At 33.8% G+C, this 22,627-nt stretch overlaps 2 protein-coding genes across 3 annotated transcripts; one reads left to right on the plus strand and one right to left on the minus strand.

Annotated features, from left to right (window-relative positions):
* The first annotated feature begins 81 nt into the window (after nt 1–81).
* Nucleotides 82–6,798, plus strand: LOC135140129 (dentin sialophosphoprotein). Of its 2 annotated transcripts, XM_064070547.1 has the most exons (5): nt 85–532; nt 584–948; nt 4,747–6,354; nt 6,407–6,520; nt 6,566–6,798. In XM_064070547.1, exons 1-5 carry the CDS (start codon nt 279–281, stop codon nt 6,658–6,660), a joined length of 2,436 nt encoding a protein of 811 aa, XP_063926617.1. In that variant the 5' UTR covers nt 85–278; the 3' UTR covers nt 6,661–6,798. The 2 variants fall into 2 exon arrangements, with proteins under 2 accessions (XP_063926624.1, XP_063926617.1); XM_064070554.1 differs by lacking the exon at nt 6,407–6,520 and having other exon boundaries at nt 82–532.
* Nucleotides 6,740–16,201, minus strand: LOC135140141 (ABC transporter G family member 20-like). Its single transcript, XM_064070567.1, has 13 exons — nt 16,018–16,201; nt 12,084–12,194; nt 11,877–12,036; nt 11,686–11,822; nt 11,503–11,628; nt 11,355–11,448; nt 9,862–10,086; nt 9,698–9,816; nt 9,238–9,650; nt 9,011–9,191; nt 8,689–8,954; nt 7,259–7,345; nt 6,740–7,047 (listed from the first exon to the last, which is right to left on the minus strand). Exons 2-13 carry the CDS (start codon nt 12,182–12,184, stop codon nt 6,836–6,838), a joined length of 2,121 nt encoding a protein of 706 aa, XP_063926637.1. The 5' UTR covers nt 12,185–12,194; nt 16,018–16,201; the 3' UTR covers nt 6,740–6,835.
* Between the last annotated feature and the right edge of the window lie 6,426 nt (nt 16,202–22,627).

Consider the following 22,627-nt stretch of genomic DNA (forward strand, 5'->3'; position numbering starts at 1 on the left):
TGTGGGACTACGTCATCGATTTTTTGGTAGGGGTAAAGATGCGCATGTACAATATATTATTATTTCCGTGCCACAAAATAAACGGCGACATTCTGCTGTACGTCGTACCACAAAATGCACCTCGTATTACTGATGAAGTCTTTTTTTAAGTTCAAAGTTAAAATCGCGCGCCTAGTTACTTCACGCAGGACCATCACCTTCAAGCCACCAAAATCCCCAACTCCTAAATGTCAAACTTGTCACAATAAATAAACAACACAGTTGTGCAATAATTTGTTATGGAGGTTGTAGCAAATAATTATCTGCCAGGCGACCAACGTCTAATCGACAAAATCGTCTACGAATTAAAAGCCCAAGGGATTTTCGACCAATTTCGCAAAGAGTGCTTCGCAGACGTTGACACAAAACCAGCTTACCAAAATCTGCGACAAAGAGTCGAAGGTAGCGTTTCTGGTTTCCTGAGGGAGCAATCCTGGAGACCTGACATGAACAAGAACCAAGTGCGAGAGATGTTACGTAAAACCATCACAGAGTAGAACAAGTTCACCCACATAACCTCACATTAATTTTTCCATTTTTCCAGGTCTGGCTTCCTCGAAACGGGGGTGGAACGTATCGTTGATCAGGTTGTCAATCCGAAAATCAATTCGGTTTTTTTGCCCAAAGTGGAAGAGATTGTTTATAGTTATCTAGGGATTAAGAAGCCTAGTCGGAATGAAGTGGTGAAGCACGAGCATATTGATTTGTTACCAAATGATTTGGAGGCGGTGTCGCCGGAATCAGAGCCCGTTGATAAGAAGGACGATAAAAGCACGGATACGTTTCAAGATTTGGATGAAAGTAAAACGGAAGAGGATGAGTCTCCTCCGTTTGAACCGTTAGAGGAACAGTCGGTGTATGTTCCACATGAAGAGAACTCGGTTGATTCACACTTGTCAGGATTCTCAGGTATTTGTTTTTTCAAAGTTGGGGGCTTACAGGTCGGTTTTGTAGACTTTGGAAATCAATTTTGTTATTGTTTACAGGCATCCCTTTTGGGTATTTTTGTTTTTTTTTTGTTCTCCCAACGCTTATAATGAGTTTTTGCTCCCCTGATTGCCGATATTTTGTTATTAATTTTTTTTCGTCAAATCAAGTACACTGTGAAAACAAACAAATGACAACTAATATCATTGTGTGTGTGTGGCGTAAAATTGGTGATCTTTGACTAAGCCATAAGTTATACAAAAATAAGTCACAAACATTATCACAAAATTTTATGTAATGATTGAAGCTAATTTTTGGGTTGGCAATTCTGAATTATTGGCAGCTACTGAATTGGTGTCCAAAATTTCTATTGTAAATATTCTGCCAACCTGATAAAAAAAATCACAAACGCCAATAACCACTCGGTATTTTTTTCCCGAGCCCGTTTGTCTGTCCGTCTGTCTGTCCATCTGTCTGCCGTCCCGGATTTTTATTAGAGAGATGATCTCTGAAAGTACTGGGCCGATTGTTGTCAAATTTTGTATTTAATTAGGAATATCTTGTATTTTGTATAAAATAACATAATCCTACACATTTAGTTTTTACTCGAGTCTTCTGGAAAAAAATCAAAATTATAAAACATTTTGTAATTTAATTTTGAATCTGCAAAACTGAATGTTTTTGAAATCTTGCAGATGTTTTAAAGTTATGATAAGCGTGATCAATTTTTAATCAAAATATATTTACGTATCCTCTCCAAAAAATTGATGGCGTCAGCTCAAAATTTTGCCGAATAAATCCTATCTAAAATGTTTAAAATACGATGTGATTTACTTATAAAATGTGACTCAAAAAATTAATGAATGCGTGAATTTATTTTATTGATTTAATCAGGAACTGCAAAACCGAATGCTATGAAATCTTGGAAATGTTTCAAAGTTATCCTAAGGATCTCTACAACATTGATAACGTCATCTTAAATAAACCAAAAAAAAGACATAAACTATAAACAAAAACAAAACCAACAAAAGAAAAATCCATTAAAGCCACTAGAGAAGATGTTCAAATTTGCTGCTTTGTGCATATAAGGTCGTAATGTTTCCAAATTTTTATCATTTTTTATAAAAATTAGTTATCAGTACTTGCCAAGATAATACTGATTTTGGCAGTGACATACATACCTTCTAAGAAAAGAGAGGGTGGGTGGGCGGGGCTAGTAGCTGCCAAGCTAATACTGATTTTGGCAAATAGCATACCCTCTAAGAAACGAGAAGGTGGGTGGGCGGGGCTAGTACCTGCTAAGAAAAACTGATTTTGGCAAATGAGATTCCTCTAAGAAAATAGACGATGGGTGGGCGGGGTTAGTACTTGCAAAGATAAAACTGATTTTTGCGAATGACATATTCTATAAGAAAAAGGGGTGGGGGGTACCTGCTTAAATAAGACCGATTTTGGCAAATCACATACCCTCTAAGAAAATTAAGGGTAGAGGGTATATCATTTGGCAAAATCAGTTTTATCTTAGCAAGTACTAGCCCCGCCCACCCGCTCTTTATTTTCTTAGAGAGTAGGTCATTTGCCAAAATCAGTCTTAATTTTACAAGTACTAATCCCACCCACCCGCCCTTAATTTTCTTCAAGAGTAGATTATTTGCCAAAATCAGCCTTATTTTGACAAGTACCGGCCCCGTCCGCCCGCCCTTAATTTTCTTAGATGGTAGGTTATTTGCCAATGTCAGCCTTATCTTGGTAAGCACTAGCCCCGTTTACTCGCTCTTTATTTTCTTAGAGGGTAGATCATTTGCCAAAATCAGTCTTACTTTGGCAAGTATTAGCCCCATCCCCCCACCCTTTGTTTTCTTCCAGAGTAGGTTATTTGCCAAAATCAGTCTTATTTTGGCAAGTACTAGCCCCACCCGCCCACCCTTTGTTTTCTTCCAGAGTAGGTTATTTGCCAAAATCAGTCTTATTTTGGCCAAAACTAGCCCCACCCGCCCGCCCTTTATTTTTTTCGAAAGTAGGTTATTTGCCAATTTAAGCCTTATCTTGCCAAGCGCTAGCCCCCCCGCCCCCCCGCCCTTTATTTTCTTCGAAGGTATGTTATTTGGCAATATCAGCCTTATCTTGGCAACCTGGCTAGTACCTGCTAAGATAAGAGTGATTTTGACAAATCTAAGAACTCTAAGAAAATTGAGGGCGAGCGGCTGGGGCTAGTAGCCCCGTAAATTTTTATAAGAAAAGACACTAGAGGCTCCAAAACACTTTAAAAGTCTTTCCAGGCAGGAATACCTAGAACGTCAAGATTGTTTTAACTTTTCAAAAAAAAAACAGATCCTAAAATTAACTCAAAAACAGGTCAAGTCAGAATTTTGCAAAAATAGAACACCAAAATCCCCCAAAATTGTTTTAAATAAATTACAAAAAAATATCCACGGGCTCCCAAAATAATACACTATGCGTGCCCAAGAGTCTTCCTAATTAAAACAACAAAAATACTGCGGCACTCAAGACTTTTTCAGATTCGTGAGAAAATAAAACACTAAAAGCTCAAATGATTTTTTCAAGTTCATCCATCAACAAAACACCAGATTCCTTAAAATTAACTGGGAACATTTAAACGTATGGTTTTGAAAGCTTCGACAATTTTTGATACGTCAAATATTTTTTCTGGAAATCGTCATAGAAACATTTTCCTGCCTATCTACGCGCAGGAAAATTGAATTTTCCGGACTAGTACTGTAAAGACTTTACAAGACGCAAAATAAAAAATATACTATAAACAAGAACAATTTATTCAAAACTATTAATTAGAAATATTAACATGAATTGTGGAACTTGTTATGTTTGACATATTAATTCCCGATAGTGAGCATCAAATTTCCAGTAAAAGTCCTAATCGAAATTTTAACATAGAATACATGCTTCAAAGACTTGAGGGTTTCTGCAAACTTAATCCGCCATTTTCCAGACCCGGTCTCAAAAAAAAAAAAAAATACTGAGTCAATTTGTTTTATTGATTAAGTCAGAAACGGCTCACTCTGTTTTCCCAGAAATTTTTGGGAATACAATGCTGTTATTGTTAGTATTACACTGCACCAATCCAAGCTGATTTACTTACGTCTCCTTGCAAAAATATTGATGACGTTATCGCAAAATTGTGTAAAGAAAAAATTCAACTGGAAAATGTTGGCTATATTTCATTGTACTTCAAAAGCGAGGGAAGTTCTGTCCAAACAACTTTCGACCATTTTTTTACCTGTCGTTTAATAATCTATTTCACGGTCTAGACCAGTTTTTTTTTATTCTTACGTGCACTGATTGTTTATTTTTATTCTCTTGATCAATAAAATAATTATTTATTTAAGAATTTTGTAACTGAATTTGAAATTTCTTTGTTGTTTTTTTCTTCTTTTTTTTGGTTTAATTATACAAAATCTACTAAACTTGTGGTCTTGCTTTAACATAGCCATGAGGTCAGTGACTCAAAATAGTTGAGACGGGTCTAAAAATAGCAAACGTTTTTTTCATAATCTCTTGTGCAGAATATTAATCACCTTTTACCGTAAATGACTAAAGAAGAATGTATTTATGTTGCAAAATATGGTGCGATCATTAAAAACGTCCTCAAGTTGGCGCTAGACAAGCAAGCTATCTTTGTCATCGTACTTAGTACTGACAGCAGAGAATGAGAAAGACATTTTTTTAAGATATTTTTATTTGGTGTTCAAAGCCCCAAAAGTCCTCCGCAACACACTCACTAGTTTAAATTTTGCAATTTAGGTCTAATTAGCCACGAGTCCAATCAAAGTAACGAGAACAAAGTTACCCCCATGGAACAAGACTCCCAAATGTCCCGTAACAGTTCCGATAGTCGTCTTTCAATCGTAACCTCAGACGAAAACTCAAAAATGGAAGTCTGCGAAGATTCGCAGTCAAAATCTGTGAAATCGAACGATTCCAACAGCAAACACGACAGTGACAAAAACAAACAGAAATCTTCAGAGCGACATAAATCCAGGAGCGAAAGCAAATCCGATAGAGACCGAAAAAGCAGCAAAGACTCCAAATCGACACATAGCAGTTCTTCCAAGGAAAAAGATAAAAGTCGTGATAGAAAAGATTCGAAAAGTACAAGCAATATTAGTAAAAATGACAAAGATAAAGACAAACCCCGCGACAAAAATGACAAAGATCGCAAAACTTTGAGTGGCACTAATAGCAAACATAGCTCACACAGCAGCAACAGCAGTAGTAGTAGTAGCAAGGACAAAAACGGGAAAAAAGAGTCACGATCGGACAAAGATCGCGACAAGAGTCGACCCAGCAGTAGCCACAAAGATTCCAAATCCAGAGATAAATCCAGCGATTCCCGCTCGAAAGAAAAGTCTTCTGATAAACACAAACACTCGTCTTCGCACAGCGACAGACACAAAAGAGACAAAGACAATAAAGACAAGAAGAAAGATAAACCGAAAGACGACCACTACAGTTCCAGAGACAAGAAAAACGATCGCAGGTCGACCGATCGCGATTCGAACGATGGTCAATCAAGCCGGCAAAACTCGACCAATTTGGGTGAAAGCCATAGTTCTCAGAACCACAAGGGGTCTCAAGATTCCAACTCTGGAGGCGGCGATTCCGGGAATTCCGACCAAAGCGACAATACGACTAAAGCTCCAATTAATATAAGTCAAGAGGTGGAAAGTTCGGAAGTGACTATTTCGGCACCAGACACTCAAAAAGTGAAGGTTTTCAAACCCAAATGCGCTTCGAACATGCAGGAAGCGTTACGTTTGAGAAAAATTAGAAAGCAGTTGGCCAGATTGGAAAAGCAGAATCAGTTGAGTCTGGCGAGTGTTGATGTCAATTCTTCTATATTGTTGTCGGCGAGTATCAATTTGGACGACTTGAACCAGAATTGTATCAGTGATGAGAAAATCAAGCAGGAGTCTTTGAATAGTAAGATGGTGGCGGAGCTGGAGGTGGTGCCGTCGCCTCTGCAGAATACCGTAATCAGTCAGGATAATTGGGATGCCATGGAGGCGAAGTTGCGAGAGGAAGTGTGTTCGGAGTTTAAAGAGTACAACGATGATAGTCTTGATGACAGTGTAGAAGAAGCACAGGTGGTAGCGGTGGACGAGAAAACGAAAGAGGAAGAAAACACGGAAGAACCACCGTGTAAATATTTTGATAGTGTTGATATCAAACAAATTGAGTTTTTGCAATTTGTTGAAAAGTTGATTAAAGAAATTGAGAAGGAGAGGGCGAAGCGTAAACGAAAGGTGGATGATAACGACTGGAAGAACAATAATAACAACAAGCAAGTCGTACCTGAGAAGAAGGCGAAAGTCGTGAGGAGGATTAAAGAAAAGATTAATAATCATTCAGGTGAGATTTGACGTTGTAATTTTGTGAGAGTGGTAGTTAAGGGAGGTTTTAGCAAACGAGAAATTTCCGTTGCCTTTGAGTCCCGCAGAAAGCGATAAGTCTGTAGGGAAAAAGGAAGACCCCGTTGTCACTCCTCTCAAAGTTAAACGCAACAGCATGAATAAAGGTGGGTTTGAGCGTGTTCCTTTTTTATATGACGTTGGTTTTTTAGCAAACAACCAGAGATACTCGAGCGACGACCTGTACAAACCACGCCCAACTTTCGCCAGTTCTAGACGTAGAGGTGCCAAAAATTTGGAAAACTGACTAAGGTTTTATTGTTTTCGTCGTAGCGTTAGTGTAAATAAGTCAATATTTTTATATCTACAGATGTTTGATATTAATTAAAGTACAACAGCTTTATTGATATATTTTTGAAATACAAGTACTACACTAATCACGTGATTGTGATTTTTTAAATTACACTAAATGTCCATTTATCCTATCGTTTGGATTGTATTAGAATGGTGTTCACTATTGCGAAAATTATGATCCAGATAACTTCTATGGCCATACCGTTCCAGACTTGGAAATTCACTATGGGCCAACCTTTTTGCATCACGTTGCGGAAAGAATCCATGGCTATTGTGAACGGTAAGCAGCGTGATATCCACTGGAGGAAAACCGGCATGCCTTCGATGGGCCACAAACTACCTGCAACATTAAAAAAAAACGTAATTTTTTTTCATTTCCGAGGCAGTGTGACATGGTATTTAAGTACATGGTGATTTTACTGATGGGTAGACACGGCTGGAGGTCTCAAAGTGCATTAAAATTCTAGAGGTCATTATTACTTTTTTAATTAAATTAAATAACTACGTAAAAATTATTATTCAGGTTGTTTACATTCGATGTAAAAACTTACCGCAGATCAAAATCATTATGTAGAAACTACCAGTGGTTATAACATTCGCCATGCTTACGTTATAAGATACTATGGATATCCAGAAACCTGCAACAAAATTTACATTTTAACGTATCGTGGTGTTCTGATTTGAAATTCAAATTTCGCGCTGAGAGGAAAAAAACCGCCGCGAAATCGTATTTGAAAATTTTTAAAATACATAAATAGTGAAAATCACCGTGTAGGTTGGATTCCCTTTGACGCCACAGTCTGCTTCGACAAGTGTATTTATTGTAAGACCAGTTAATTAGCGAATTTCTAACCTGAAATGCGCAAAACATTGACGATGCCGTCAACAAGTGGTATTTTTTCCATAAATAGAATAATTTCTGGCTCATTTTGCCTCATAACCTGAGCCAGAACCGGCATTATTTTCTGTCCATATGTCATTGACCTGAGCTAGAAATGGCATTTTTTGTCAATTAATTTGACCTGTTTTAAAACCGGCATAATTTTTTCTAGAAAGGACATCAAATTGATAACAGAAATTGATGGGGGTGCTAAAACTGGTCAAAGAGACTTAGAACTGAAAATTATCCGTTAAATTTATATCCTCGTGGACTTGAAAAACGGGAAGGCTAAATTTTCTTACAGATTTAATCATTTGTTGCGACTTGAATTTGAACATGTCTTCTCGAAGTACGCCGAGCGTTTCCCAAGCCACCTTATTTTGATTTGGATTGTATTTCATATCCGTTGTTTGTATGTTACGAGTATACGGGGTTTCGGTCCACGAGGTAATCTGTGAATACATGTTGTTTTGATCCATAACTTGAATTATTTAATACACTAATACATGATTTAACCTCATGTAAATTTTTTGTTGTTTACAATTTTCTATAGCGTGCGGTGTAATTAAATGTTACTCGCTTCATTTCTTGTCATTCTAAAATTCATTCAGTTATCGTTATAAATTAGAGAAAAAGAGGACTGGAATTTTAATTGAAATAAAAACCACGAGGTCACGTTGCGAAAACGGAAGTTCCAAGTTAAAATTTGCGGTTTTTATCATCGTCGAAGTTGATTGTAAATTATAAACTTCATAGCTAGCTGTTTTGCGAAGACCGGGTAAACAATACAATATGCGGCAGGTTTCCGCTCTCGTTTTCCAACTGTGAATTTGAACGCATTCCGCCATAAAAAAAAACAACGTAGGGTTTACCTGTCTAATTTTGGCGGGATGACTGGATTAATACAGTATCAATGGTCAAAAAAATCATGGAAAAGTGTCAAGTTGTATGTTCTCAGGTGTTTTAAATTTAAATGATATTTTTGAACAAATTTATAATTTCGCTTTTGGTAAGTTGCATTATTTTGAAATCAACTTAAGTCACTGGTGGTCCATCTTTATGTTTTTCGTTATTGTAATACATAATTTGCTAATGCCTTACCATAACCAACTCCGTTGATGCCTTGAAGGAAAGTGAGCAGTGCCAAAATCCACATACTTCCCACATATTTCAAGTGAAATAGCCAGAAGGTAATAATTAAAACTGTTGCGGTGTAAACTATGACGATACCAATTTGCATGATGAAGTGGGTTATAGAAATCTCAAGGGAAGAAACTCCTGCTATGATGGAACGGTCCCAGAGTCCTTCACATCGATCGGTAACTATTATCTGGGACGTCATCAAGGTCATCATGAAAAACATAATTCTGAAAAAATCCCATAATAATAATGATTTATAACAGAGTTATTTAGTGATACTAACGTTATTATAAGTCCCGGTGTCATATACTCAGTGAAAGTATCATCTTCGTTTCCATAATATGTCGTCAAATTAAAAAAGTCCGCCATTTTTGGGTCATAATTACAATCCTTCATCAGATCCTTCTGGAAATCCCTATAGAGCGCCAGAAGCTTATACTTTATAGTAGCTCCGATTTGTCGATCTAGAACAAACTCTCAACAAACGGAACAAACTATAGACATCATTACTTGACATATCCAGCCAGATTTTAATCTCACTTAGCGACAAAGCGGCCGGATCTACACTTCTCCCTTTTTCAATTCTCGCCTCAAACGACTCAGTAAAATTCTCAGCCAGAAACATCACCCCGACGACTTTCCCATGCCTCGCGTCTGCCATAGCCTCCGACAGATCGTCGTACCTGATTTTATGGAGCATAGGGTCTTCAATATACGACAAAAACCGACAACTCAGGTTCCTGTAGTGACAACTAGAATAATCGTAAGGAATCGCGGTATCCATCATCGAAAAATTGTGGCAGAGGGTCGTCATGCTCTCTTGATTCACAACAGCTAGTCCGATGTTCTTCGGATCAGGTCCAACGGCAAGAAGAAACGCAACATTTTGTACTATAGGAAATAAAAACACGAAGATCATCCCACTGAAAATCAAGTTCAATGATTGTACATCTCGAAAACAAACAGTAACCTTATGTTTCTATAAAATTGCTTCCAGTTTTTATCTAGAAGAGCCTTCATTCGCCGTCCATTCAAGCTATAGCCGCCGACCTTTTTTGGTTTTTTCTCTTTTGCATTGGGTGTGAGGACCTGAAAAACCTGATTATTGCGATTCGTGGTAGTTTGTATAATTACGTCTGTGGATGCGCGAGTTGTATCATACGAGGCTAAGCTAATGTCGGTGTTCGAATTTTGGATTGGTAGAGGAGAGTTGCTTGGTAAAATCTCATTTAATTGTCCATCGTTTTGTCTTTGGCTGAGGATGAAAAATACTTCTTCTAGGACTTCGGTGTTGAACATTCGGAGAAGTTTGGGGGGGGATTCTTCGGCCAGGAGGCGACCGTTGCGCATTAAGCCGATCTGAAACGGAGTTTTTAATGGAATTTGAATGTTGATAGTATTTTGACGTGAATTGTTTATACAATTATGCAATTAAAATATAATGGGGAATTTGCTTTTTTGTTGCTAAAATTTGGTACTACCTATACTCATCGCTAAAGTCTTTTTTGTTTATGAACTGGTTTTTGTATGGGTATTAGGTATGCTAATGAGAATTCACTAAAAGCAAAACTTGTTTTTTGAAAATTGGCAATTTCGCATTTTGCAATATAATTGTCCTTAATTTTTTTCTTTTTATTCAGTTATATGGAATTGGATGTTGTTTATGTTCACTGTTTTTCGAGCAATAACTCAGAAATTATGTATAGTAAACGGAGTTTCGCCTAAGTCATGTATAGAGTGTTTCATCAGAAAATTGTTTCAAAATTACTAGCTTAAGAAACATTATACTACGCATTTGCCAGAAACGAGATTGTTTAAGAACACTCTAAATTTGATTGCATCACTTTCGCTTTCCGAAAAAAAGACAACGTTTTACTTATTTTTTTTAATATTACTTTAATATGGTATTTCTTAATTATGCAAGAACAACACTAATCAAAATTTGTCTCAACTTGTCCCCTCGAAACTGTTTAAAATATAAAGAAAAACATGAAGTTTTGAGAGAAGAAACTCAAAATAAATATTCACACAGAATAGATACATTCAGATTTATTCATACATATATTAAGCTTTTGACGCACTTTGAAAAAACTGGAAATTAAAAGCACTATTTATTGTTTAAAACAACGTATATGTATACTACTTTACATTTAGTAACATTAACATATTTTAATTACTTCTGTCATTAATTGTGATGGGGATATCTAGATATCCACAAATAGCACCTAGATAACGAACGAATTAACTAAACATAAATTCTCTAAGTAGTACGTGCGTATAAAATACAAACAAGTTACAGTTATATACTTGAATAAAAAAAAACATCTTTTTTAAATCCTGTTAATTATTTCAATTTTACAACGAAGTAAAAAACGGAAAATAGAGAATGTAGCACTACAAAAACGTATTATAATAAAACAATCACATTATATAATACCGCTGCAACTAATTACATTTTTATTAAAACGGCGTAAATTATGTATTGTGAAATTCCAATTGGAACGCGTTTTATAGTACCCTTGAATATGTACAAGTCATCGACAAACAGATGACTTAATGTGTATCGACTAATCACCGCTTTGCAATTTTACTCGACTTAATTAACTGCGAAAATTTTCAAAACTTACCAGACTAGCCTGTCGGGCTTCTTCTATATAATGAGTTGTAATAATCACAGCCGTACTTGTTTTACTTGTTATGGAAAGTAAATAGTCCCATATCCTGAAATAAATTAACTTGAAATCACAAACATAGCGCTTTGTAGTGTAGACTAACCGTTCTCGCAGAATCGGGTCAACACCTACTGTAGGTTCGTCTAGAATCAGCAATTCGGGCATTTGGACCATAGAAGCAGCAAAGGAAACTCGTCTTTGCTGACCCCCACTACAGTTTCTTATAAATCTAAAAATGTAAAATCGTCACTAATGCTCATAAGTGACCCTTAACTATATTCCTTGCCTGTCAGCCGGTGGTAGATCCAATAAGTTCGACAATTCGTTAAACCTCTCGTCAATTTTCTTCTCTGGCATGTTGAAAATGCGCCCAAAATAGTATATAGCGTCCTTTACCGTAAACTCACCCACTAAAGCGATCTCCTGAAATTGTTACATGTGTGAAGATATATTTATCCGGAAGCAAGTTGTTTTTACTTGAGGCATGTATCCGACTTTTGGTCCTGGAACACCGCTTTCTACGGTTCCGGGTTTCCCTCCCAGGACCCATATTTCTCCAGAATTTAGTTGCCGTCGTCCCACTATACAACTAAGGAGGGTGGTTTTGCCACAACCGCTTGATCCGAGAAGACCATAGCTGATTCAGAAGTGTAAACAACAAGAATAAGAAAAAATAGTACTCACATGCTTCCTTTCGGCACGTGCATGCACAGGTTTTTTAAAACTTCTCTTTTGCCGTAGGATTTGCATGCATTTTGTACGTAAACGGCCGATGTTGTCGCCATGTTAACATCACTGTAATTTTTTCACTGATTAGTCGACGATATTTTTGCAAAAGCCTCTAATTAATTATACAATTGTAATGTATTCAAGTGTTACAATCTCTTTTTTTATGGAGTAACTGGAAAGGAATATCTTAATTGTGAATTAATTTGTTCAACAACAAACAACTAATAGCGTAAGCTTTGGCATTTTTATTCTTTTCTATAGATAAATATATTGAAGTGTGAGTTAGTGTCAGAACTGAATAGAAGTGGACAACGGTTTTTCTTTTTAGTCTTTATGTTATAGTTTGTTTGTAAAAGAAGTCGACCATGCGCACAATCATTAACGTAATGATTTATCAATACCCAGAAGACATAATGGTTCTTGATAAATATACAAGAATATTAAACGAGGGGTAACGTCCGTGTACGTTATTGACGAAAAAAGTACACGTGAGGGTGATTTTATTTTTTTATAAAGCAGACGCATCTACAACGAATAAAACTATGACTTAATTAATTATTGGAACGCTAGGCCAGTAATTATGAAAATGATTACGATGTAGGTAGAGGGCAATTTAAAACAATTATTTATTTTATCCTTGAATTTACACTTGAAAGTCTTAGAAAAACCAGAATGACAAATGCATTTTCTTATGTCATAACTAGAACTAATGATTTGGAAAATTAAGTCTATTAGACGTTCTAGAGAGCAGTATCATTATCAGATTTTTAATTCATAGTGTCCTTAGTAAACTGACGTCGTATTCATAATGTGATTTGTATCTGTTTCATGTGATGATTTAACATTCATATGTACAACGAATCTTAAAAGTCCAGATGACGTATTTGGACATCCTATGCACCTGATTAATAAGTAGAAGTCAAATTTTCTTTCGCGATATAAATAACAGCCTTGAAAAAGATTGATATTATTATGCAACTAAACCAATTTTTTTATTTTGATTCTTTTGTTAATCTGACTGAATTCGTTATCCAGTTTCCACGATTTCCCTCGTGTATTGTTTTATTGTTTTTTACGCAATTTTCATACGATATTTTGCCATTGTTTCAGTACACTTTTTAGAGATACAACCCATTATTTTTAATATCGACAGTTTCGTGAAACACAGTTCAAATTAAAATTTTGAAATTTGTTTCTAAAAATTTGAACGCAAAAAATGATACCTTGTCTAATTTTTTTAGTTTTCCACCAAATTTTTCCTTCTTCTTTTCTAAATGTTGTAAAAGAAACCTGTTCTACAATCTTAATTTGTTGTCGACTAAACAAGACAATTTAAAAAAAATGTTGAAAATAACCAAATATGGTATTTAAAAACTAAGATTATTAGTTACCAACCAAAGAAATTAAATAATTTCAGCGGCAGATATTTCACGCTGTGGGTGGAAGCACCTGACGACCGTTTTTTAATGATGAATATGTAAAACTTCCCGTTTTGAATATTTTTTTTTATTCAATTATTGGTTAGTTGTATTGATCATCGGTAATCCCGAAGCTTCACATCTCTGCACACTTTCTTAGAAACATTCAAATATGATTAAATAAAATAAGTGTGCATAACGCGGCAATAGAATATTTATAGATCGCTAACATATGTTTCAAAAAGCAAGGGATTCAACGTTCCTTCCTGCAGCATTTCTGTAAATCGTCTGACGGCGCTACCTACTTTTAAAGAAAATTTACGATCACTAAAGAAAACTGTTGTAAAGTATGCTTTTATGTCAAGGTGTTCAAGTTAAAACACCATACGGCATTTGAGAAGACAATCAAAGGTCTTGGAAAAGTCTTAAGTACAAGGTATCAACCAATTTCCTTAATTAATCTCCTTTTCAGCCAAAAATCTTGGGATTCAATGAATAAATAAAAGCACCAAATTATTGAATATCCACTTGTTTTTCATATTTTTGGCGAGGCGTCAGTCGAGCAACAAATCACCCGAGAGCTTTAAACGTATTTTGTTTAAACTGTACTTTGTGTAAAAGTATGACGCCGTTTCAAAGAATCCATTAAATACATAGTTATTAAATTGAGGTTGGAAAATACATCTTGGAAAAAACTACGCAAATGTTATAAATAAATAATAATGTACATAAAACGCAAAAATCCCATGAAAGTGTGAAAAATTTCGTAAAGTAAAATTTTGTGTTTAATTCAAAAAGATGTGATTAATTATACTAGAAGCCCTTGAGGCACCATATTATTTTTAATTTTCGCTTCTCTTTATTTGAATGTCAAAATGAATCTCGAAATTTCATTAAGGTTTCCAACACTAGGTCATCAACTTGTGATAGTCATTGAACAGGTCTGTCATGTGTTTTCGGCTTCGACATAACTACTTGCGTCGATATTTTCATTTTAACACGTAAGTAGTATTTGCAGAAGGTTCAGCCTACCACAATATTTGCGCTCATAAAAATTAGTTAATGTTGAAGTTTATTAAGTTTGTTTAAGTGGATTGAGTCATTTTTATATAGTCAGAAGATGATTTCAATCGACGAAGAAGGTTGTACTTAACGCATTAAAAGCTTATTTGCAATGGTTTTAATTATACGAAGGATCTCATAAAATTTTCTTCCTGCAAAAGGTTGTTGCTATAATTACTTAAATAGATTATTATTAATATAATAACCTCTGTTACATTAATTCAACACAGCACTCTTACTCATAGAACCAATTCTATGCACTCACCAGCGCAACGGTACCATAAGAAAGTAAAGTGGAGGACCTTGATTTTCAACATCTTTACATAATTGATTAATAACAATTCTCTGACAGAACTTTATAACACTTGCAGCTTGTTCACGTGTTTCAATGTCATATAAAAATTATTTTTTACTAGATCGTTCGTAATTACTCTTAATGCAGGTGATTGTTAGTTTGAACTTGTTTAAGTATTCATTTCTCGTCAGTAATACGATGTGTGTTAATTAAATTAAAAAAGGATAGTGCAGCTACACGTGTATTTAATAAGCGCGTTCATAGGATTTCTCAAGAGTAAACGGACAAAATTCGACAAACCAGAGATCATTTCGACATTAGAATTCGGGTCAGGCATCAAAGTGCGTTATGGTTAATTGTAAGCCTGGAGTTTTTACGTAACTTATAAAGCCGAAGTCGCAATCGGTTATTGCTACAAAGCTGAAATTATATATCCGAAATTTAATGTATGAAATAGGAATCGTTTTTCCAAAGGATGGTAAAGGACAATTTTAATATGTATTTGGAACGTTAATTTAAAAGTCTAATTTTTATACATGTTTCAAACATAAAACTAAACACAATGCATTACAAACGTTTCAGAAATTATTTTTGTGACGGTATTTCGGCTGTAATGAAATATTTATGAAGTGCTTGTTACCGACTATAAGTGAAGTGGTTGTAGCCCAATGAATATCGAACTAATAACGTGAACGACCTTTAAATGTAGGAAGGAATTTTGAATATTAATAAACAAAGAAATTCACGATTTTGATGTTTCCTCGTTGTAAAGGTTATAAATTTTGTTTGTCCTAGAAAACAAATTCGTTTTGAAAATTCAAGGCAGCTACCGGAGGATATAAATTTTCACGATATTGAGTAGTGGTGTATAATTATTACCATTTTTTCTTCAAGTTATCATTATTAGAAAACAGTACGTTGCAACGTTTATTTTGCAATTGCTTCATTCAAACTACGAACTAGACAGATTTTTATTTATTGCGCAAAATTGTAATAAATTACTGACTTAATTTAAAATTGTCTTCATAAAAAAATATATACATGATTTTTCCAAAAATAAAAAAAAATAAGAAATAGGGTTACCCGAAACGTGTAGTAATTAACTATCGCTTACCTTTAATTAATAGATATCCAAATGTCAATTACAAACACAAATCTGTTGCAAGTGTTTCTTAATCACAAGTCTGAGAGAAACTGATCGCTAGTCAACTGCATATTCACATTTGCAGAGTTTCAGTAGGAAATCTCTGTTCATATGGTACTAGCCTTGAATTTGCTAGGAGGTGTCGATCATCATACTAAAAGGAAATAGTGGTAAATGATGGGTGTTATTTGCCATGATAATAAACAGAATTTGATTTATTTTTAGTATTACTTTATTTTACTAGCGACTATTAAAAATAAATTGCATTAAAGTCTAGGTTATTTTTTAGTAATTTATACTTGCAAAACACGGTTTTATTGCAGGAGTATCGGTTTTATTTTATCGTTGTTTAATTTGTGCAATGCAAATGATGCAAAAAACACGTGTGTGAAATCCCATAGTGGCCACTATGTAACTCACCGAGTTTTTTTTTAAATAAAATATTTAATATCGCATATATGCACACTTTCGAATTTTTTGGTCACAAAAATATAAGTTCGGCGACAAAACCGTTCCACCTTATCGACATTTCAAACAGTTGTGAGTTAGGTTTTTGCGTAATTTGGTTTGTTGTTTGCGTCCACAGTTTTTCATGGCAAAATTTGTAGTTGGTGTTAGACAATATTTAAAAATCACCATCCGATAAGCATTTTATGACCAACTTTTAGTGTTGCCTATAAACATTTATCATCATTTTTATATCCATAACAAATACGACAGTACTAGCTTTTAGAATTTAAATATTTTTATATCGAGTTAGGGGTGACTCAGTGAATTAAAACTTTATTTCGGGGGGATTGGACTATGGAAAACCTTGAGGCTTCATGCGTATATATATTTTTTATTTTTATTAAAGTGCCACTATAATTTATCAATTGTATTTAATTTTACACGCTACTTTACTTACATGACGTGTAATTATTGCCACAGTATAATGATATTTTAACACAAATATATATGCACTTGTTTACTCAGTGACTTACTTAATTACTTACTAATGAATAATTGTCATTTACCAAAAGATTTACGTTGCACTACATATATTAAATTTAAAAACAAACCTTGATTGAAGAGTAATTTTTTTCACATTAACCTATGTACTTAACATAAAAGGGAAGTGATTACATCCGATGAATGAATTTTTTTGCCGACAAATGAATGTAGATGTTACGGTGACAAAATTCCTAGTCCGTATGCTATTTTCCGTTTTAGAAAATACACGGTATGTTGTCATAACTGACACATTTTCCTTTCACTTTTTGCGTGCATTCCCATCCAAATTATTCACACTCCGTAAGAATGATTTTTGTTTTAAACACTACGGACTTCCCGTGATTGTTTTAATCATAATAATTAAATAATTAAAACAAAATTTTAAAAAAATTTTAGCGCTTAACCATAATTGACCGCAGTAAGTATTAAATATTCTAGTGGTAATTATGGACGTCATGTGGGACTTATTTTTGCGATATATTCATAAAATCACGAATATTTTCTTTTTTAAATAACGGAGAAAACGCCGCTTTATTCGGCGCATCCACCATTTTTGGCGATGTATTGAAAACTGCTGTAAATTTTAGCCCTAAAGAACTTTTTCACAGGTTCGTGGTAAATGTGCAAAAATGGTTTTTTTATTACAAAATTAAGTTAAATTAATATTTCTATATTAGTATCAAAAGTGCATTAAGATGGAGCCGATGACCTTTCTGAAGTGTGCATGTTACGCTACTGACTGACAGTCCGTTGTCAAATTCTGATGATCTTTAGTTGGTAAAACGCTAACCAAATTTTGGTTAATGATCCCCACCAACAATTTGATGACGTCATTTTAAAGAGTTCTGCTTTAAAATTATTTAAATGTTATACAGTAATATACCCCTATACTTGTGGTGTATGAATCCGCTTTGAGTTTTTTCCCTAAACGTCCAAATGTCCACTAAAAAATTAGCACACAGTTTATCAATAGCATACGAAATCTCGACCACGGCGCAGGGGCTGCGGGGGTGTTGTTTATGCCTTTGGTGTTAATTTTATAGAGGTTATTACAAAACAAACATCCCAAAATCTAATTTTATAATTTTTCGAAGAAACAGGACTTGTACTTCAGAAGCCACGGAAGTTCTATCGAAATAAACTTCAACGAATTTTTTAAATAAAATAAAAAAGTAAACTGAACATTCGGACAACTGAAAAATCGAAACATTGAAAAATTACGAAAATTGAAAAACTGAAATGGAGAAGAACTGAAAACTCGACAAATCGAAAAACATAAAATTTTAGAAACCGAAAAATTTAAATACCGAAAAGTTGAAAAATTGAGAAATGTTAAAAAATTCCAAAATTGAAATATCGAAAAATTGAAAATAGAAGATAAATTGAAGAATCGAAAAACTGAAAAATCATAAAATGGAACGAAATATCCAAAAATTGGGAAATTAAAAAAAAATTGAAAAATTGAGAAATCAACAAGTCAAAAAAGCAAAGTCGAAAAATCACAAACTTAAAAACCCGAAAAAGTGAAAAATCAAAAATCAAAAACCTAAAAATCGAAAAATTTGTGACTTTGAGTCTTAAATGATATTTGTTTGTTTGCAGGGCGTGGGTTTGTGTAGGCAATGAGTGAAATAATTTCCAAAAACTATATTAACATAATAATATGCATATGCAACACACAAAACATAAAGGGCGCCAGTCGTTTTTTTCTATTTTTGAAAAACGACAAAAACAAACATTTGAATAGGTGTTTTGAGCTTTTCTTTTTTTTTATAGAATACACTGTAATTATTTGTGGCTCAGCACACTAGTCTTTATAACACTAGAATCTTAAACAAGTTAAAATTGATATCTAAACAAAATGAGCTTACAATTACAATTACTCAACCACCAGAAGCTATACTGATAAGATTTGTATACTGATCTTTGACTGATATACTTTTATTGCTATAACATTGAAATTCAAAGAAATATCTATTATGGAGCTTGGAACTTTTCTTTTCGGAAAATGAGCATTCGTGTACTTGAGCGTAATGATAAGTACCACCTGGAGCTGCCGCAAGACAACAAAAACTCTCCCCAAATGGGTGAGACTGGCCGCTAGACCCCCAAAGAACCACTCATAATATCACTAGACATAGGGTTAGCCCCTTTACAATACGTTAATAACAAGATCTAAATTATTCACTCTCTCGCATCTAACCTGTTTCTAACCTAAAAATACCTATGTTTACACGGAATTTTCCTTATGATATTGTGCGGGCAACAAGCAACCTAGAAGGTGTTCACCATGGGGTTGTGGCCTCCAGTTTTAAGATATTGAGTTACTGGAACCCTGCTACTTGCGCTGGTGGTCGCTACTTCCACAGATAAGGTGCTACCCCCGTGGTGATGGTTCCGTGGGTGTCATCAATCGGTTCCCTTCAGATAAGTCTCCAGTACTACTAATGTTTCAACGACAGGTCTCTGGTTGTAGGTAGTACCGAATCGTTACTCCCAGCACAACTTTTCACGGAGTTGAAGATGATACCAATTACAAGCTCAATCCAAGTAGCGAATGACTCCAGTGATCAAAATTGACGAATATTTCATGTTCCAAACTCGATAGTTAAAACCTAGGAAGTGGTGTTTTATTGACATGTTTATTTTAAGAGATCTCATGTGACTTTTATTTAAATATGAAATTTTGACTCACCTAGGTCTCATAGGTTTATTAAAATCTTCTTTAATTGTTTAAAATGGCTTGAAATCTTGGTTTTTATTTCACGTTTCTGACAACCACCATTTTGTCCAAAATCTTATCAGCAAACCCTTTTTTGTTCGCCTGACGTTGTATCGCTATAAAAACTCTCATGCCGAGGCGCACAATTTGAAATGCTCAAATCACCTACTCGTCCTTACTAAAGGAAGTTTAAATTATAGTAACGGGACCGTTACAAATTAAAGAATTGAAGAACTGAAAAATCGAAACTTTTGAAAGTCGAAAAATGGAAAATAAAAAAATAGATTAACTGACAAATCGGAAAAATAAAAAAATGTTGAACAACTGAAAAATCGACGACTCTAAAAATCTAAAATTTAAAACATTGAAAAATTAAAAAATGGAAAAATCGGAGCATCAAACAATCAAAAAAATAAAACTTCGAAAACCTAAAATTTTAAAATCGAAAAACTGAAAAATTAAATCAAGAAATCGATAATTTAAAAAATTGGAAAATTGAAAAATCGGATAACTGAAAAATCGAAACATCGAAAAATCCAAAAACCGACAAATCGAAAAAAATTCAGAAACTGAGACATGCAGAAATCGAAAAATCAAAAGAGGACTCGAAATGTTAAAAATGGAAAAATTGATAAGTCGAGAGATCGAACAATCAAAACATCGGAACATCCGAATCTCTATAAGTCCAGATCTCAAAAAATTGAAAAATCGAAAATTTAAAAATTCGGAAAATTGAAAAATTAAAATATGTACACAAGAACTGGAAACTCGAGAAATTGAAAAATCTAACATTTTAAAATTGAAAAATTAAAATACGAAAAGTTGAAAAATTGAGAAATCTAATTATAAAACAGGCGAGAAACTGAAAAATCTAACGTCTAAAAACGAAAAACTGAAAATCCGAAAAATAAAAAATTTAAAAATCCAGAAATCGAAAAATCTAAAAGTCGAAGAATCAAAGTATTGGAAAATCCCAAAACTGAAAGAAATATCAGGAAGTTGAGAAATTAAAAAAATGGCAAATTGGGAAATTGAAAAACCAAAGAAGCAAAGTCGAAAAATCGAAGAATTGAAGAACTGAAAGTTCGAGAAGTCGAGAAAAGGGAAAATCAAAAATAGATTAATTGAGAAATAAGAAAACTGAAAATTTAGCAACGTCAAAATTTGAAAAATTGAAACATTAAAATCAAAAAATCGAGAAATCGAGAGACCGAAATAGGCCAAAATCGAAAAATCAAGAAGTTAAAAATCGAAAAATTGATAAATCGAGAGAATGAACAATCAAAACATCGAAACATCCGAATCTCAGTAAATCGAGATTCCAAAAAATTGAAAAATTGAAAATTCAAAAATTCGGGGAATTGAAAAATTAATAAAATATAGAAGATCTGAAAACTCCAGAAATTGAAAGAAATATCAAAAAATTGATAAATTAAAAAACCCCAAAGTAAAAAATCGAGAAATCGAAAAATCCAGAACTCGAAAAGTCGAAATACTAAAAAATCCCAAAACTGAAATAGGGGAACATTGAAGAACCGAAGAACTGAAAAAACGAAAGTTTGGGAAGTCGAGAAATAGGAAAATCAAAAAATCGAAAAAAGTCGAAGAATCAAAGTTTTGAAAAATCCCAAAACTGAAAGTCGAGAAATCCAAGAATTGAAGAACTGAAAGTCGAGAAATGGGAAAATCAAAAATAGATTTATTGAGAAATCGGAAAACTGAAAATTTAGCAACGTCAAAATTTGAAAAATTGAAAAATAAAAATCAAAAAATCGAGAACTCCAGAGACCGAAATAGGCCAAAATCGAAAAATCAAAAAGTCGAAGATCGAAAAATTGATAAATCGAGAGAATAAACAATCAAAACATCGAAACATCCGAATCTCGATAAATCGAGATCCCAGAAAATTGAAAAATTGGAAATTCAAAAACTCAAAAAATTGAAAAATTAAAATATAGAAGATCTGAAAACTCGAGAAATTGAAAATATTATCAAAAAATGGCAAATTGAGAAGTCGAAAACCAAAAAAGCAAAGTCGAAAAAATCGAAGAACTGAAGAACTGAAAAATAGAAACTTCGAGAAGTAGAAAAATGGGAAAATCAAAAATGGATTAATTGAGAAATCGGAAAACTGAAAATTTAGCAAGGTCAAAATTTGAAAAATTTAAAAATAATAATACTGAAAAACTGAAAAAACAAGAAATCCAAAAATCGAAAAATCAAAAATTTAATACATCGAACAATTAAAATATCGCAAAATATCAGAAAATCAAAAAATAAAAATGCGAAAATCTGAAATTTAAAAAACGAAAAACTGAAAAATCGACAAATCGAAAAATCGAAACTCCAGAATTTAAAAAATCGAAAAATTGGAAAATAGAAAAAGTAAAAAGTCGAGAAATCGAAAAATCCAGAACTCGAACAATCGAAATGCCGAAATACTAAAAAATCCCGAAACTAAAATATCGAAAAATTGAAGAACCGGAGAACTGAAAAAACGAAACTTTGGGATGTCGAGAAATAGAAAAATCAAAAAATACATTAACTGAGAAATTGGAAAACTGAAATTTCAGAAACGTCAAAATTTGAAAAATTACTGTATCGTAAAATTGAAATCGAAACATCAAAAAATCAAAATAAAACTTCGAAAATCTAAAATTTAAAAATCGAAAAACTGAAAAATCAACAAATCAATAAATCGAAACATCGAAAAATTCAAAAACTGAGACATCCAGAAATCGAAAAATCAAAAGATCGAGAAATCGAGGAGTCGAAAAGTTGAGAAGTCGAAAAATCGAAAAACTGAGAACCCGAAATAGGTCAAAATCGAAAAGTTAAAAATGGAAAAAAAATGGATAAATCGAG

This window comes from Zophobas morio, unplaced genomic scaffold, assembly GCF_036711695.1.
Source record: "Zophobas morio isolate AGI-343-1 ecotype UQ-CSIRO unplaced genomic scaffold, CSIRO_AGI_Zmor_V1 ptg000004l, whole genome shotgun sequence".
Taxonomy (NCBI): domain Eukaryota; kingdom Metazoa; phylum Arthropoda; class Insecta; order Coleoptera; family Tenebrionidae; genus Zophobas; species Zophobas morio.

Excerpts from the sequence above, each read along its gene's own strand:
- LOC135140141 (XM_064070567.1), bottom strand. The coding sequence starts at position 12,184 with ATGGCGACAACATCGGCCGTTTACGTACAAAATGCATGCAAATCCTAC. Across the intron at positions 12,037-12,083 it reads CACGTGCCGAAAGGAAGCAT|CTATGGTCTTCTCGGATCAA; the intron begins GTGAGTACTATT and ends CTTCTGAATCAG. Across the intron at positions 7,048-7,258 it reads CATAATGATTTTGATCTGCG|GTAGTTTGTGGCCCATCGAA; the intron begins GTAAGTTTTTAC and ends TTAATGTTGCAG.
- LOC135140129 (XM_064070547.1), top strand. The coding sequence starts at position 279 with ATGGAGGTTGTAGCAAATAATTATCTGCCAGGCGACCAACGTCTAATC. Across the intron at positions 6,355-6,406 it reads AAAGATTAATAATCATTCAG|CAAACGAGAAATTTCCGTTG; the intron begins GTGAGATTTGAC and ends GGGAGGTTTTAG. Across the intron at positions 6,521-6,565 it reads ACGCAACAGCATGAATAAAG|CAAACAACCAGAGATACTCG; the intron begins GTGGGTTTGAGC and ends TTGGTTTTTTAG.